Source organism: Rattus norvegicus, chromosome 7 (genome assembly GCF_021556685.1).
Source record: "Rattus norvegicus strain SHRSP/BbbUtx chromosome 7, alternate assembly SHRSP_T2T, whole genome shotgun sequence".
Lineage (NCBI taxonomy): Eukaryota > Metazoa > Chordata > Mammalia > Rodentia > Muridae > Rattus > Rattus norvegicus.
Genome location: NC_141540.1, coordinates 61,857,446 through 61,870,067, shown reverse-complemented (window position 1 = coordinate 61,870,067; position 12,622 = coordinate 61,857,446). Strand labels below are relative to the sequence as shown.

General features: G+C 36.5%; 1 protein-coding gene across 51 annotated transcripts in view; it reads left to right on the top strand.

Annotated features, from left to right (window-relative positions):
* Nucleotides 1-12,622, top strand: part of Cnot2 (CCR4-NOT transcription complex, subunit 2) — a 91,515-nt gene that overhangs the window by 60,213 nt on the left and 18,680 nt on the right. For 19 of the 51 annotated variants that reach the window (NM_001399553.1, NM_001399554.1, NM_001399555.1 and 16 more), the window contains 3 exons: nt 443-509; nt 10,216-10,363; nt 10,984-11,166. In NM_001399553.1, coding sequence (NP_001386482.1) covers nt 443-509; nt 10,216-10,363; nt 10,984-11,166 — 398 coding nt within the window. The remainder of the gene's footprint in view (nt 1-442; nt 510-10,215; nt 10,364-10,983; nt 11,167-12,622) is intronic. The other 32 variants (NM_001399556.1, XM_087556376.1, XM_087556365.1 and 29 more) reach the window with 3 other exon arrangements.

The window sequence follows — 12,622 nt, the reverse complement described above, 5'->3', positions numbered from 1 at the left end:
TTTCATAGGTGTATGGATATAAAAATCAACAAATATTTTTACAAAGTACAAACTTTCATTTTGATAACAGGCTAATTTAAAATGTGTTTAAATGCACTGACTAAAGTCAGTGTCACACATAAATTAAGCTGACTTTGAAAGGTTAGCTTTGTATTTTTTTAGTAGCCACATTTTTCTTTTTTGACGTTAAGTAATAGTGTTGTTATACTTTAGTGTAACTTAAAAACCCTCATAGTATTAATTATTTCTATTTGAACAATTTCGTTTTATCTGGTTGTGGTAGTCATTATAAGAAATGTGGGACATATTACATAGTTGCTTCTGTTTGACCAACAAGGACTTGGGTTGGGTCTTACATTTATGGTATGAAACATAGACTTGTAAGATGTAACTACAATATTCTGTCTTTCTTTATGCTCTAATATCATTAATTTGTTTCTAGATGCTGGCATCACCATCTACATCAGGTCAGCTGTCTCAATTTGGGGCAAGTTTATACGGGCAACAAAGTAAGAATTTTGTACTTATTCTGGGATACTTTATGTTTAAGAAAAAAAGAAGAACCAATTCTACCTTTGTGGATTTACAGAAATGCTTAACAAAAGATAGTTAATTTTCAAAATTATATTTTACTTATGTAGTGAACCGCATTATGTTGAGACTTACTAATTCTCAATTCGTTATTTCATGTAGCATATGTTGCAGTTTATTTTGATATTATCTATACATCTATAAATTCTTTTACAGTTTCTCAGAAATTTGCTAAACAATTAAAAGTACTCATTCTTGTGCTTTTAGTAAAAGGAAGTCAAAGATTGTTTTCCTTTGGTTGGTTTAATGTATTATTTAGATCTTCAACTATTTATTGCTGTCAGCCCGTTATTTAGCAACAGTTTGTGAAATACCTTTCATGTGGTAGAAAACTATTAATTTATATTTGTTTTGCTATGTTTTTTTCTGGTTATAAAACCTAAATTTTTATTCATAGTTGAGTTTTTTCTTTATGTAAGATTTTGTTTTTATAAAGATTATACTTTTAATGCGCTTAGCACAGTGCCTGGCGCATAGTAAGTGCTCAATAAATGTTAGCTATGTACCATCACTTAGAATTATATAAAATTAAATTATAAAATTTTTTATTTTTTTCAAATTAAATTGCCAAAATGTTACATATTAATAAGATTTTTATTTTATTTTATTTTTTAGTGTAAAACAATCTGTTGATTTCTCATTAGTGTTGTTAATGAAGGCTGGGATAAAGTGTTCTAATTTGCCATCAAACAGTAGAGGGTAGTGTATCTAATCACTTCATCCATTTCAAGTAAAAATCAGTTTAGTTTGGAACTTGCCTTGTGAGGAGAAGCAGGTTTTTGCTAAGTGCCTGAACAGCGTGTCCTATCACTTCACCCTGTGCATTGATTTCAAGGTTTGGGCAGTGGGTGGGGAATCCTTATTTTGTATTAAAAAAAAAGCATTGTTTTCATCTTTTTTTCCTTGTCTTTCATGGTTTTCCTCTTTGCTATGAGATAGTTTTAAATATAGGATTAGAATATTGATTTCATATTTAAGCAAGAACATTTTAAAGGTTTTTATTAAAGAGTGGAGTTCCTTCTTTATAAATGTTTTTCTTACCTGTTTCAGGCAGCATTATAGCTTTATATTAGCTCTTGTTAATCATGGTAGAATGAAGATATAAAATGGATAAAACATATATTCGAAGAAGCGAGGGTTTGTGGTGGTGATTGTAACTGGCTGTCTAGTCCTATAAGGTTTTTTAAATTGCAAATAGGATATTGCTTTGGGGGTGGATTTGGTTTGGAAGGCAGTAATGTCTTTGGCATGACAGACATTGACTAATTTTACTTTGTGGGAAGGACATATAAAGATTGACGAGTGAGAAAATTATTTTCCTTAGAAAAAATATTTTAGAGATAACTAACTAGTTTTAAAAGAAGCCATGTATGTATAAGGAACATTTTTTGTTGTTACTGAGACTTGGAGGGGGGTCACACGTTTCACTTGTATGTTAAAATGTGAGGAGCTAACCCTAGTGAAGGATAGAAAGGAAGAATTAACAATATTAATAATATTGCATTGGCGATATTATTCTTATGCCAATTTATTGTAATTACACAGGAGACTAGTAGAACTTCAAAGTACTTTTTTCACCTCCAATCTACTGAGTGCTATCTTTAACTCCCATTTGTATTTTACAAATTCATTAGTGATTTACCCTATTCAAATCTCTATCTGGGTTTTTGTTGTTGGTATTGTTTTTTGTTGTTGTTTTTTGGGGGGGGGTCTTTGGGGGTTTTTTTGGTTGTTTTTTGCTTTTTGCAATAAAGTCTTATTGTTAGACATTCTATTCTAGTCAGGAACTCAGATTTTCCTGCCTGTGCCTTCAGCCTGCTAGGATTAGTGTGGCTTGTTTTTATTTTTGGGTGCTGTATATTGAGCCCAGGCCTTGCATATGCTAGGCAGATACTTTTAACACTTAACTCTATACTCCCAGTTTTGCTTTTTCTTAATTTTTTAAAAGTTAAAAATAGAGGAAGTGAAGAAAGAAAGCTATCTTTCCTAGAACTAAAAGTTAGTGAAACTAAACAACTGGGTAGGGGTCATCTTGGAATTGATACAAGAGTGCTTGAACCTATATTTTGCCAGATTGGGGTAGAAGTGATTATGACGTAAGCATATGAGGTATCCAGAAAATACTTGATTAGAGGATTGTACGATTTCAGGCCCTAGGTAATCACAATTGTAAACATAAGACCTCACCCAAGGGTTTGTGTGGCCAGCAGTTGATAACAGCTAGGAGGCATATTTATTGTATTTAAGTTGAATGATGTTTTCTAAGTGTGTTAATAAGTTTTGAGTCAGTCTTACAGCCTTATATGTTCCTGGGCACTAAAATTACTGGATACAAATGGACAAAGAACCAGGAATCCGTTTCTTCTAGATCTTCATTGCATTGAAATGAAGTTGTAGAGTTGGAGCAATCTTTCCTTACTCAGCTAAATATTTACAATCTTGGAAGTGGGAAAAGGAAAACTTCCTCTAGTGTCTCCTAGTGTGTATCTTATGTGTAGGCAGTTAGTTTACTAGCTTTCCTGATGGACCATAGACATTTGTGTCTGGATTCTGAAAGGTTCCAGGCTGAGAAAAGACATGTCTTCCTAGGATTTAGAGTCCTGACTTGTGAGTGGTGGCATAGTACCTAGTTCTAATTGATCCTCATCTGAGATTGCAATTTACTCCGTAGAGCAGGAGAGCATAACCGACATGGTTTAAAAGTGATGATCCTGACATTGTGAAGCTCAGGGAAAGTCACTTCCAGTTGATTTAGGAATTGAGTTTGACGTGCTTGTTGTGTGCCTACTGTACATGTCCTACCATCCTAGACACTAGAGAGATGTATGTGGATGGAACCATTCTCCTTGATGCCGTGAGCTTACCGTATAGTAAGCACACTGCTGTTTTTATTGTGTGTCTCGATTGTCTCTGTGTCATTAGGACTATGTTTATGAAAAGCACTTAGTAGATACTTGTTGTTCCATAATGAGGAAGATAAGGTTCTCACAGATATTGTTGGAATAGGCCTTTAGATAGTTTTAATGATGAAACAGTTCAGGGAATAGGGAACTTTCTGGTTGTCAATTGGTTTCAGCTAATAATAAAGTATAATCATTCCTTTCATGTGGATTAGAGATCAAAATTGTATCATGAAGTTTCCCCCATATCTGTTTTTCTGTGGAAACTCAGTTAATTAAACTGATTCACTTTTCTTTGCCATCAAGATCATTTGTCATGTCCTTCAACTGTCCTGCACATATTAAAAACGAGGGGGAAAGCTGGTATTCCAGTATTTACTGAGTATTAATCTTCACAGCTCCATGAGATGTTAAGGAACTTGTAAGGTCTTGTAGGTGGCAAGCGATGGAGCCAGGATTAAGGTCCTTTGTAAGAGTAGTGATCTGATTATGAACTAAGAACACAATTTTTGAAACTCAAGAGCTGAAGTCATGACCCCAGTGATAGTGCTGAATCCACAGATGCCCAGAAGGTACTGAGCGACTGCCTGCTGAAGCTGTGGCATGAATAAGGTTCTGTTCCAAGACCTAATCAACAGTGTAACAAGTGACAGAGTTCCTGCTTTCCACAGTGCTTGCATGTAACTGGCAGAGTAAACACCACTGAGGAAATACTGCAGTTCTTGTACTGAGTAGGACAAACTATCACCCAGGCTCTCGAGATGTGTGAAGAGTTCACACTGTACTACATGAATCACTCCTGTCTCAGGAATGAAAATGTAATATGGAAACGTAAACATGAGGACAGTTGTTCCTGGATCGGTCTTGAAGGAGCTTTTTGAGTACAGGAAAGCTAGGAAGGTGTAGTAAGTCCCTTACTGACAGAGGAGCAGTCAGCGAGTCTGTAATGAATGAGAGGATATGAGTGAACAAGCTCATGGGTATCTCAGATCATAGGGAGGAAGCCTTGGAAACATTTGCTGAAGAGTTCAGACTGGGCTGCAGAGCTGGCTCAGTCGTCAAGATCACTTGGCTCTCTTTCAGAGGACCCTCCAGGGTCTGTTCTTTGCATCCATGTGGCAATTGCAACCATCAGTAACTGTGGTTCCAGAGGATCTGATATTGTTTTCTGTCCTCCAGGAACCAGAAGGACACATGGTAAACAGACATGAACAGGCAAAACATCTGTACACATAAAAAAATTAAAGTAAAAGAAGATTCCAGTCCACGTCCTGATTCCATGTAAAGGCAACTAGGGCCAGCCTGATGATCTAAGCTCCCCCTAGAACTCCCTTGGTAGAAGGAAGAAACAGTCTTACAAGTTGTCCTTTGACCCCTACATACACACAAAGTAAATAAAGAAATGTAAAAGAAAACAGTAAATTGACTAAGTTCCTAATTACTATTTAATTTGCTAATCTGTATGAATAGCAAAGGTTTTATGATGCCACCTCATTTTTAATCATCACTTTGCTTTGTGGAAAGAGGACTCAATGGGGAAAGAATGAGAGTCAAGACTTAGTTTCAACGAGAACATAGGAATTGCACTACTGACTGAGAATTAGTCAGATTTGGGACAGTTTGGAAATAGCTTATATAGCTTATTGTATACAGTTTGAACAGAAAATTAGCATATTTATAAGATTTGAGACCTGTATCACTTTGTGACAGGTGCTAATAATCTATACATGTCATTTAGGTTGGGGAAATAAACAAAGTTTGCTTGCAGAAATGTATAGTGCTGTGCCATGAGAATTGGTCCTGCAAAGCTACTTTTGTCTGGTATTCTCGGGTTCACGACAGCTTCTTGTTCGTAGTTTTGAATTTTTGAAACCGGTTTGCTTTATTCATTTTTCCCATCTGATATTCTTAGTTTCGGTAAGGCATGTTCTCCTTCAGGTCTGTAATTGGTCCTCTTTGATTTTTCTTCCCCTTGTTTCCAAGGCCTCCTGAGCATCAGGGGCTGTAGGTGGCATCATGTACCTTGTCATGTGCCTATGCAGACTTGACTGTCAGGCTATCTCTAGCCACCTGATTTTGCAACATTTCCACCACCATTTATCTCCCCACTTAAATCATGGTCACTATTGCATTCATACAGCCTCCAGGAGACTGTTTCTAGTCCTAAGCCTATGAAGTATTGTGCATGCCCTCTTATTTAACCCTTAGATTTATGTATGTACTTTAGTTGCACCAGAGAAGGAAAGGCATTCTTATCTTAGTCAGAGAATGTAAATAGTGAAGTTACAGGGAAAAATTGGAGAAGAGGGGGGAATGAAGGAGGATGATTAATCATAGAGTGTCTGAGCAATGAAATGTTAACTAAGGTTAAAAGAACTTTCTTCTGTGGGGTCCTTAACAGAGTTGTAAAGACTTAAGTTGTGTACTTAATAACATAGAATACCCGAGACCCTTGCTGTATCTTTTGAAAACACCTGGATGGTTTAGGGGCAGTAGTTCTCAACCTGTGGGTCACGACCCCTTATGAGTTGAATGACCCTTTCACAGGGGTCACATATCAGATATCCTACATATCAGGTATTTACATTATGATTCAAAACAGTAGCAAAATTACGATTATGAAGTAGAAACAAAAATAATTTTATGATGGAAATTTGAAGAGCTGTGTTAGAGGGTTGCAGCTCTAGGAAAGTTGAGTTATTCTGTAAAGAAGAAGCAAAAGTTAGCAGCTTGCTCTAAAAAACTGGCAAGTAATGTTAATTGTGAAAGTACTTTGAAGTCGAAACAGAAACTGTATTGATGGCTTCCTGCTTCATTGCTTGAGATCTGGTTTTCAAAAGGCTTGAGTTTTTATGTATATGTTTATGTGTGTGTAAGTTTATGTGCACTCGTCTATGCAGCCTGCAGAGCCAGAGGGTGTCACATTTGTTGGAGTTGGAGTTACAGATGGCTGTAACCTTTTAACTGTGGCTGCTGAGGACCAAACTCAGGTCCTCTCTGAGAGCATTACTAATGGCCCTGAGGTGTCTGTCTCTCTAGTTCGCTGCTGTGATGTTAAACGGGGTAATGGCTTGTTTTAGTTCCTAGTTTATAACTTGGTGGAAATTTTTTTATTTTGTTCTAAATTCTTTGGATTTTGTGACAGAAATACCATAATGAAATGATTTTACCTAGAAAATTAATGCAGGAAAGGTTGTAGATAAAGTCATGGAGATCAAGCCCCGCTTTAGACTATGTATGTCTTTTGTGAGTTTGGGCACAACAGTGAATTTCTATAGAAGTCTTGATCCTTGGTATAATGGAAAGAAAGGCCTGATATGGGTGCCAGGTATTCAGGCATTTGGTGCTGTAACTGAACTTTCCCCTTTGGTTATTAATACAGTTTATCTTTAGCAAGGACTTCTTTAGATAGCACAACTTGCTGTAAGTATTTAAGATACTGGTGTGAGGCTGCTCTCTTAAAAAAAAATCATGATATACTTAAATTTTTCATCAATTACAAAAGCTTAGTGTGTGTGCATTTTTGAATCGGGGCACACTGGAAGACAGCTTCGAGAGGCAGTTCTTTCTTTGTACCACTTGAATTCTAGGGATAGAATTTGGGTCAGGGGGTCAGTCCTGAGGACAGCGTTACCCACTGGACCTGTCACCAATCCCTTGGAATGCTTAAATCAATTTTTTTAGGATTTCTGAAAAAAGGATCCATGAAGAATTTAGTTCATTATCAGCATCATATCAAATAAGAGGTAGGAATTGATTTAGAATATATATATATATTAGTCTTCCTGAAAGAAGTTGATCCAAAGCTATAACTTTTTAAATTCATTTTTTTGTTTTTTCATTCCTTATGTGTAAAAATGGGGATAAAAGAATGTCTTCCTTATAAAGATTGTTTAGGAATTAAAACAGATAGTTTTGGTTAACCAGGCAGTGTCCTCCCAGACAGAAACAAACTTCTGTACGCGGACTTGTCTCCTTACCTTTTGTCTTTCACTTACACCACCAACAGTCAATGAGGGTTCTATCTGTAGCTTGTATGCTCTGTTCTTGTCCTGATATTTTATAGAGATGATTTTCTGCTAGATTAAATTTTCTTCCCCCCCCGAACCTATCCAGTTAGTCATAGTTTGACTCAAGTAGCTCAAGTGTAATAACTTTCAATATACTTTGTCTTCTAAAATTAAATTTCTGTGTACTTTCATTTAGGGTTACTGTTTTAAGGATCTTCAATTTTTAAGTCAAATTTCAGCTAACCCTATTAAATATTTAAGAATTGGTGATACCGTTTGTAATATGTATTTTCTTTTCATCTTTCATGAATATTTCAACAAAATAAAAAAGATGTGTTACATTTATTCTTTGTTTAACCAAGGTTGAATTTGGAGGCTAAAATTCAAACACACTCTTTACTTCCTATTGACCCCCTTCACTACTTATCAATATAAGTTAATTAGCATTGTCCAGTCTTTAATTGAATAAAGCACATTACTTGTTGTTTTCTTGGCCAGAGTGTTTGCAGTATTCAGATTATGTACACTATTTCTTCTTACAGACAGAAAAATACACATAGGGAAAGTCACTATAGACAAGAAACAAAGTCTTTTTGTGGGGTCTACTAATTTCTTTAAAAGGGCAAAACAGTGAAATTTGAAGGTATGACTTAGAGTGGGTAATTAAAGTAAGGAGAATAAGAAGGAAGGAAGGAAGGAAGAAAGGAAGGAGAGGGCTAAGCTGAAGAGAGAGTGGACAGGCAGCAGAGAGGATGGTGGGAGAGGAGAGGGACAGCCAACAGCACAGACACATCCAAAGGGAGGGAAAGTAGACAAAAGGTCTTAGGCACTCACGCTGTGAACACCGTTGTTCTGCCTTAGTAGTACTGCCCTCAAGAACACGAGGAGTTAAGAGATCCAAATTCTAGCCCTAGTTCTTTGTGTCGCCTCGGAGAAGTCAGTTGACTTATCTGGGGATCAGATTTCTTATCTGTAAAATGTAGACAGAGTAGGGGGTCTGTAACATCTGGAAGTGTGTAACTTTGGCGATGAGTAACTGGCAAATGCACACCTGTTGGAAGTTTTCATCTAGAGCTGACTTTAAGATACTGTGTAGAAGTAGAGATTAATTAAGCACCTGAGGTTAGGAGCCTTTTCTGTTTTACTGCTATTTCCCTAGCAGCTCAGATGATGTTTGCCACATACTGGGCACCTAGGAAATGTGTCTTAGGGAAAATGCCATTTCGATGGGTTTATTGTGGGAGACATCCACAGCACCTCCAGGGAAACTGTATGATTGAGGGAGGGCATAGGCTGGCTTTTAAACTCTGTTCTTCCTTATTTTTGTCCCAGGTTTAGAGAAAATGACAGTAGGCAGTAGCATTCCTAAAGTCACAAGCAGTAGAGTGTCTAGACACAAATAAAATAGTGACAAGATCACGTATGCTAGGCCAGTCCCTTCCAGATACTTGGAAGTGTGAGGTTGACCGCTTTCAGCTGGCTCTCGGTGCAGTCTCTGAGCACTCTGTGATGCCAGAAGATAAATTCTGCAGATGTTTGGCAAAAGTACAGTATGTATAGTACTTCACTTACGTGGAATGCATAGACAGAGAGAAAGGTCAGTGTACGTAGTGCTCTATTTCTGTGGAAGTCATAGACTCTTCAGGTCTTTGAAATGCTTAGACCCAGAACTGAAACCATAAGGAAAAATACCTTCAATCCCCACCTCTAAAGTCATTGTTTTCTGATGAGTTATGTCGTGTTTTATTTAACTTCTAGTTTAATATAAGTTTGATTGACCAGTGTATCAAATAGTTAGCACGCTGCAAACAAAGCACTGAAACACGTGGCTCAGAAAGATGGAGAAGGAAGCGAGGCATTCGTGGACAGACAGGGCGGTAACCTGAACGACACTGTGCCTGGAGAGAGGACAGGGAAAAGGGGGCAGTGTAGGACACCAACTCTCCATCCGAATCGCAAAACAGTTCACACGGCCGGAAACAGTGAACATGCCAAACACTTCCAAAGACGTTTGTCCAATTTGACTAATACTTTTGAACTTTATATCAGAATGGCAAAACACAGTAGTCTTAAAAAGTATACCTGTAGAACATGTCTATCCCTGTATCTGGCTCCAAATGTGCTTGAAAAATATAGTGTCATTATACTTTGAAATACTTTTAAATCATACCAGTTTTTAAAATTATACCTATATCAGATTAGGGTTTTCTTTTTAATAGCTGCTAAATATTATATGTTGGGTTTTTAAAAATTGTAATGTTATATGTATTAATAATAAATTTCTCTAAAATGAATTTACAAAGGATAATATAATATTAAAGATACCATGACAAAGTGGGAATGATTGTCTTTTCTATGTACATTAATTGTAAATTAAAACACAATATTGCAGAATTTCTTAATGGCATATTTGCATGTGCTAGTTTCACAAATATGCCCTTAATGAATTTGAGAGCAACATCCATTTGTATTATGTAACACTTTATTTGCTATAATTATTTACATAATTTATTGTAAAATAGAAATACGAAAACTATAAAAACATAATCAAAATATTAAATTTCAGACTAAAATTTTTGTTAAAATTAGAGTCCTTTTGCAGTGAGTTGAATGATAGGTCATTTTAACATGTTTTAAATTGCCAACTCCAGAAGATGGACATCAATTTCACTCCTGATGGCAATGAGTTTCCTTCTTCTGAATTCTCTTATTAGGTGCACTAGGCCTTCCAATGAGGGGGATGAGCAACAATACCCCTCAGTTAAATCGCAGCTTATCACAAGGCACTCAGTTACCGAGCCACGTCACGCCAACAACAGGGGTACCAACAATGTCACTTCACACGCCTCCATCTCCAAGCAGGTATTTATTTATTAACGGACCAGAGTATTTTCAGAATGTATTTTATAGAGTAAGCAAGCTTTTAATTTTTTACTATGGTCATTAACTACTTGATTTTCTGGTTCAGTGCCTTGCACTCAGAAAACAGTACCTATGTACTCATTTTATTTCATTGCAAAGTGATAGCATTTTGATCTTGGAGCTAAGCTAGTTGTTATCTGAATAGATCAAGGTTTAATTGCCTCTTGGGGAGCTTATACAAAAAGCTGTGTACCTCTTCCTTAAAGATGTGTGACTTAGTCACTCCCAGATAACTGTCTTCCTTCTTGCTCCCTCACCACACATCTTTCGTTTACTTACAGTAAAAGAAGACAGATAACATAGATTATGTATATTATTATCAAGAGGGCAGAATAATTGAATGAAATTATTCTAAATATATATATATGGAAAACTTTTATAATTTATATCATAGTTGTCTCAATAGTTCTCTGATGGCACCTTTTTTAGTTCCACTATAAAGTTAGGGATGCGGCTGGAATGTGTATTTGCAATTGTAGGGTTAGAGCAATTGATTGATTGTAGAGACTTTAATGAGTGATTCTAGAGAGCTTATTTAGTATAATGGACTTCTTTTTCAGGGGTATTTTGCCTATGAATCCTAGGAATATGATGAACCACTCCCAGGTTGGTCAGGGCATTGGAATTCCTAGCAGGACAAATAGCATGAGCAGTTCAGGGTTAGGTAGCCCCAACAGAAGCTCGCCAAGCATAATATGTATGCCAAAGCAGCAGCCTTCTCGACAGCCTTTTACTGTGAACAGGTAAGATGCTCACTGATACTGCATGTCCTTGTCTTTGGGGTGTCCATCCTCCGGTTTGCCTTTCCATGTGCAATACTTTGTTTTTGAGTTGTGGCTTCTGTCTCATAGGTGTGTTTTAATCGTATATTTGTGAACAAAGTTACCTGTCATAATTCTTAACCCTCCACAGACTCAGAACATATTCCCTTGGAAAGATGGTTTTATTTTACATAAGATGTTAAAATCTTTTGTTGATTGGAATTAGAAAAGGAATGTTCTTGGGTTGTCACCAGGCACATTTTTATTGTTTTATCCTTTTACTATTAGGTAAAGTTTATCCACTGTGTGCTAAGAGTTCTGGGTTCATGAATATGACTGGAGGAAGACATGCTGGATTGTGACTGCCATACCTCCATTGTGCATTGTATAGCTGCCTGCTGAGCTAAAATACTCTGGGTACTTACTAAGGAAACTTCACAAGTATATGTAGACTATTTCAGAACAGGGTTCTTTTAAATTTTATGTCTAGAGATTGAAAACAGAAAAAATTAGCTGGTGATTTTTTTTTTTTATTTTGTATTGTAGGAATAAGAACAGTGACTCATTTTGCTAGTATGTTGAAGCTGTTGGGGTAACAGGAGAGTTATATCTGAAATTTAAAGGTTTCTTGCAAAGCAGCATGAGTTTGAGTCACGTGTCACATATGTGTTTATACTTAGTTTCCGTGGAAACTGTGGCAGAAAGGCCCTTGTGTAGTTGTTGCTGTCCCATCCACCTCACTTTCTTCTTGTCAGTCCGCACTACAGTGGGTGCTTGGCATACTTCCTGTTCAACCTGTAGCCCATAAGCTCCAGTTGTTTCATGTAGGCTCTACAGTATTCTGTCATTTTTATCTAAGTTTTTAAGAAATTATTTGCAACATGTTATCACAACTTTTGATAGCTTCTCAGCTGTGTTGCTTAGGCTTTATCCACTCTGCATTCCTGTTCATTAAATATATTTTAAAATTTTTACTTTCTTGTATTTCACATTTTAATTATTCAAAAAGTACTTTGCAAAAAATGTCACTGTAATAAAACTTGAATTTCTGCTTATGTGTACGCCTTATAAATTGTTTTCACTATGAGAAAGCTTCAGTTGAGTACTAGATCTGTGTTTGAAGGTGCCTGTACAACCAGCAGCTCTAGTATAACAGCAGAAATGTTTGTTGACTCGCTATCTTTGCTGTGGACTATTGGTCCATTAGCCGCATAGCTTAGCAAGAGGTGGCTGGTTCTACTGCATTAGACAGAAAAGTTACACTTGTCATCTTCAGAGGCTTAGTCCTGTTCTGCACTGGGATACTAACCTCTGAGAAGACCATTTAATGATAAAGTTTCTTTGTAGAATCTTGTTAATAATTCTTATCGACATCCTTGATTATCTGGTCTTTTGAATACAGTTTTTTTTTTGTTTTGCTTATGTTTGTACAAAAAGT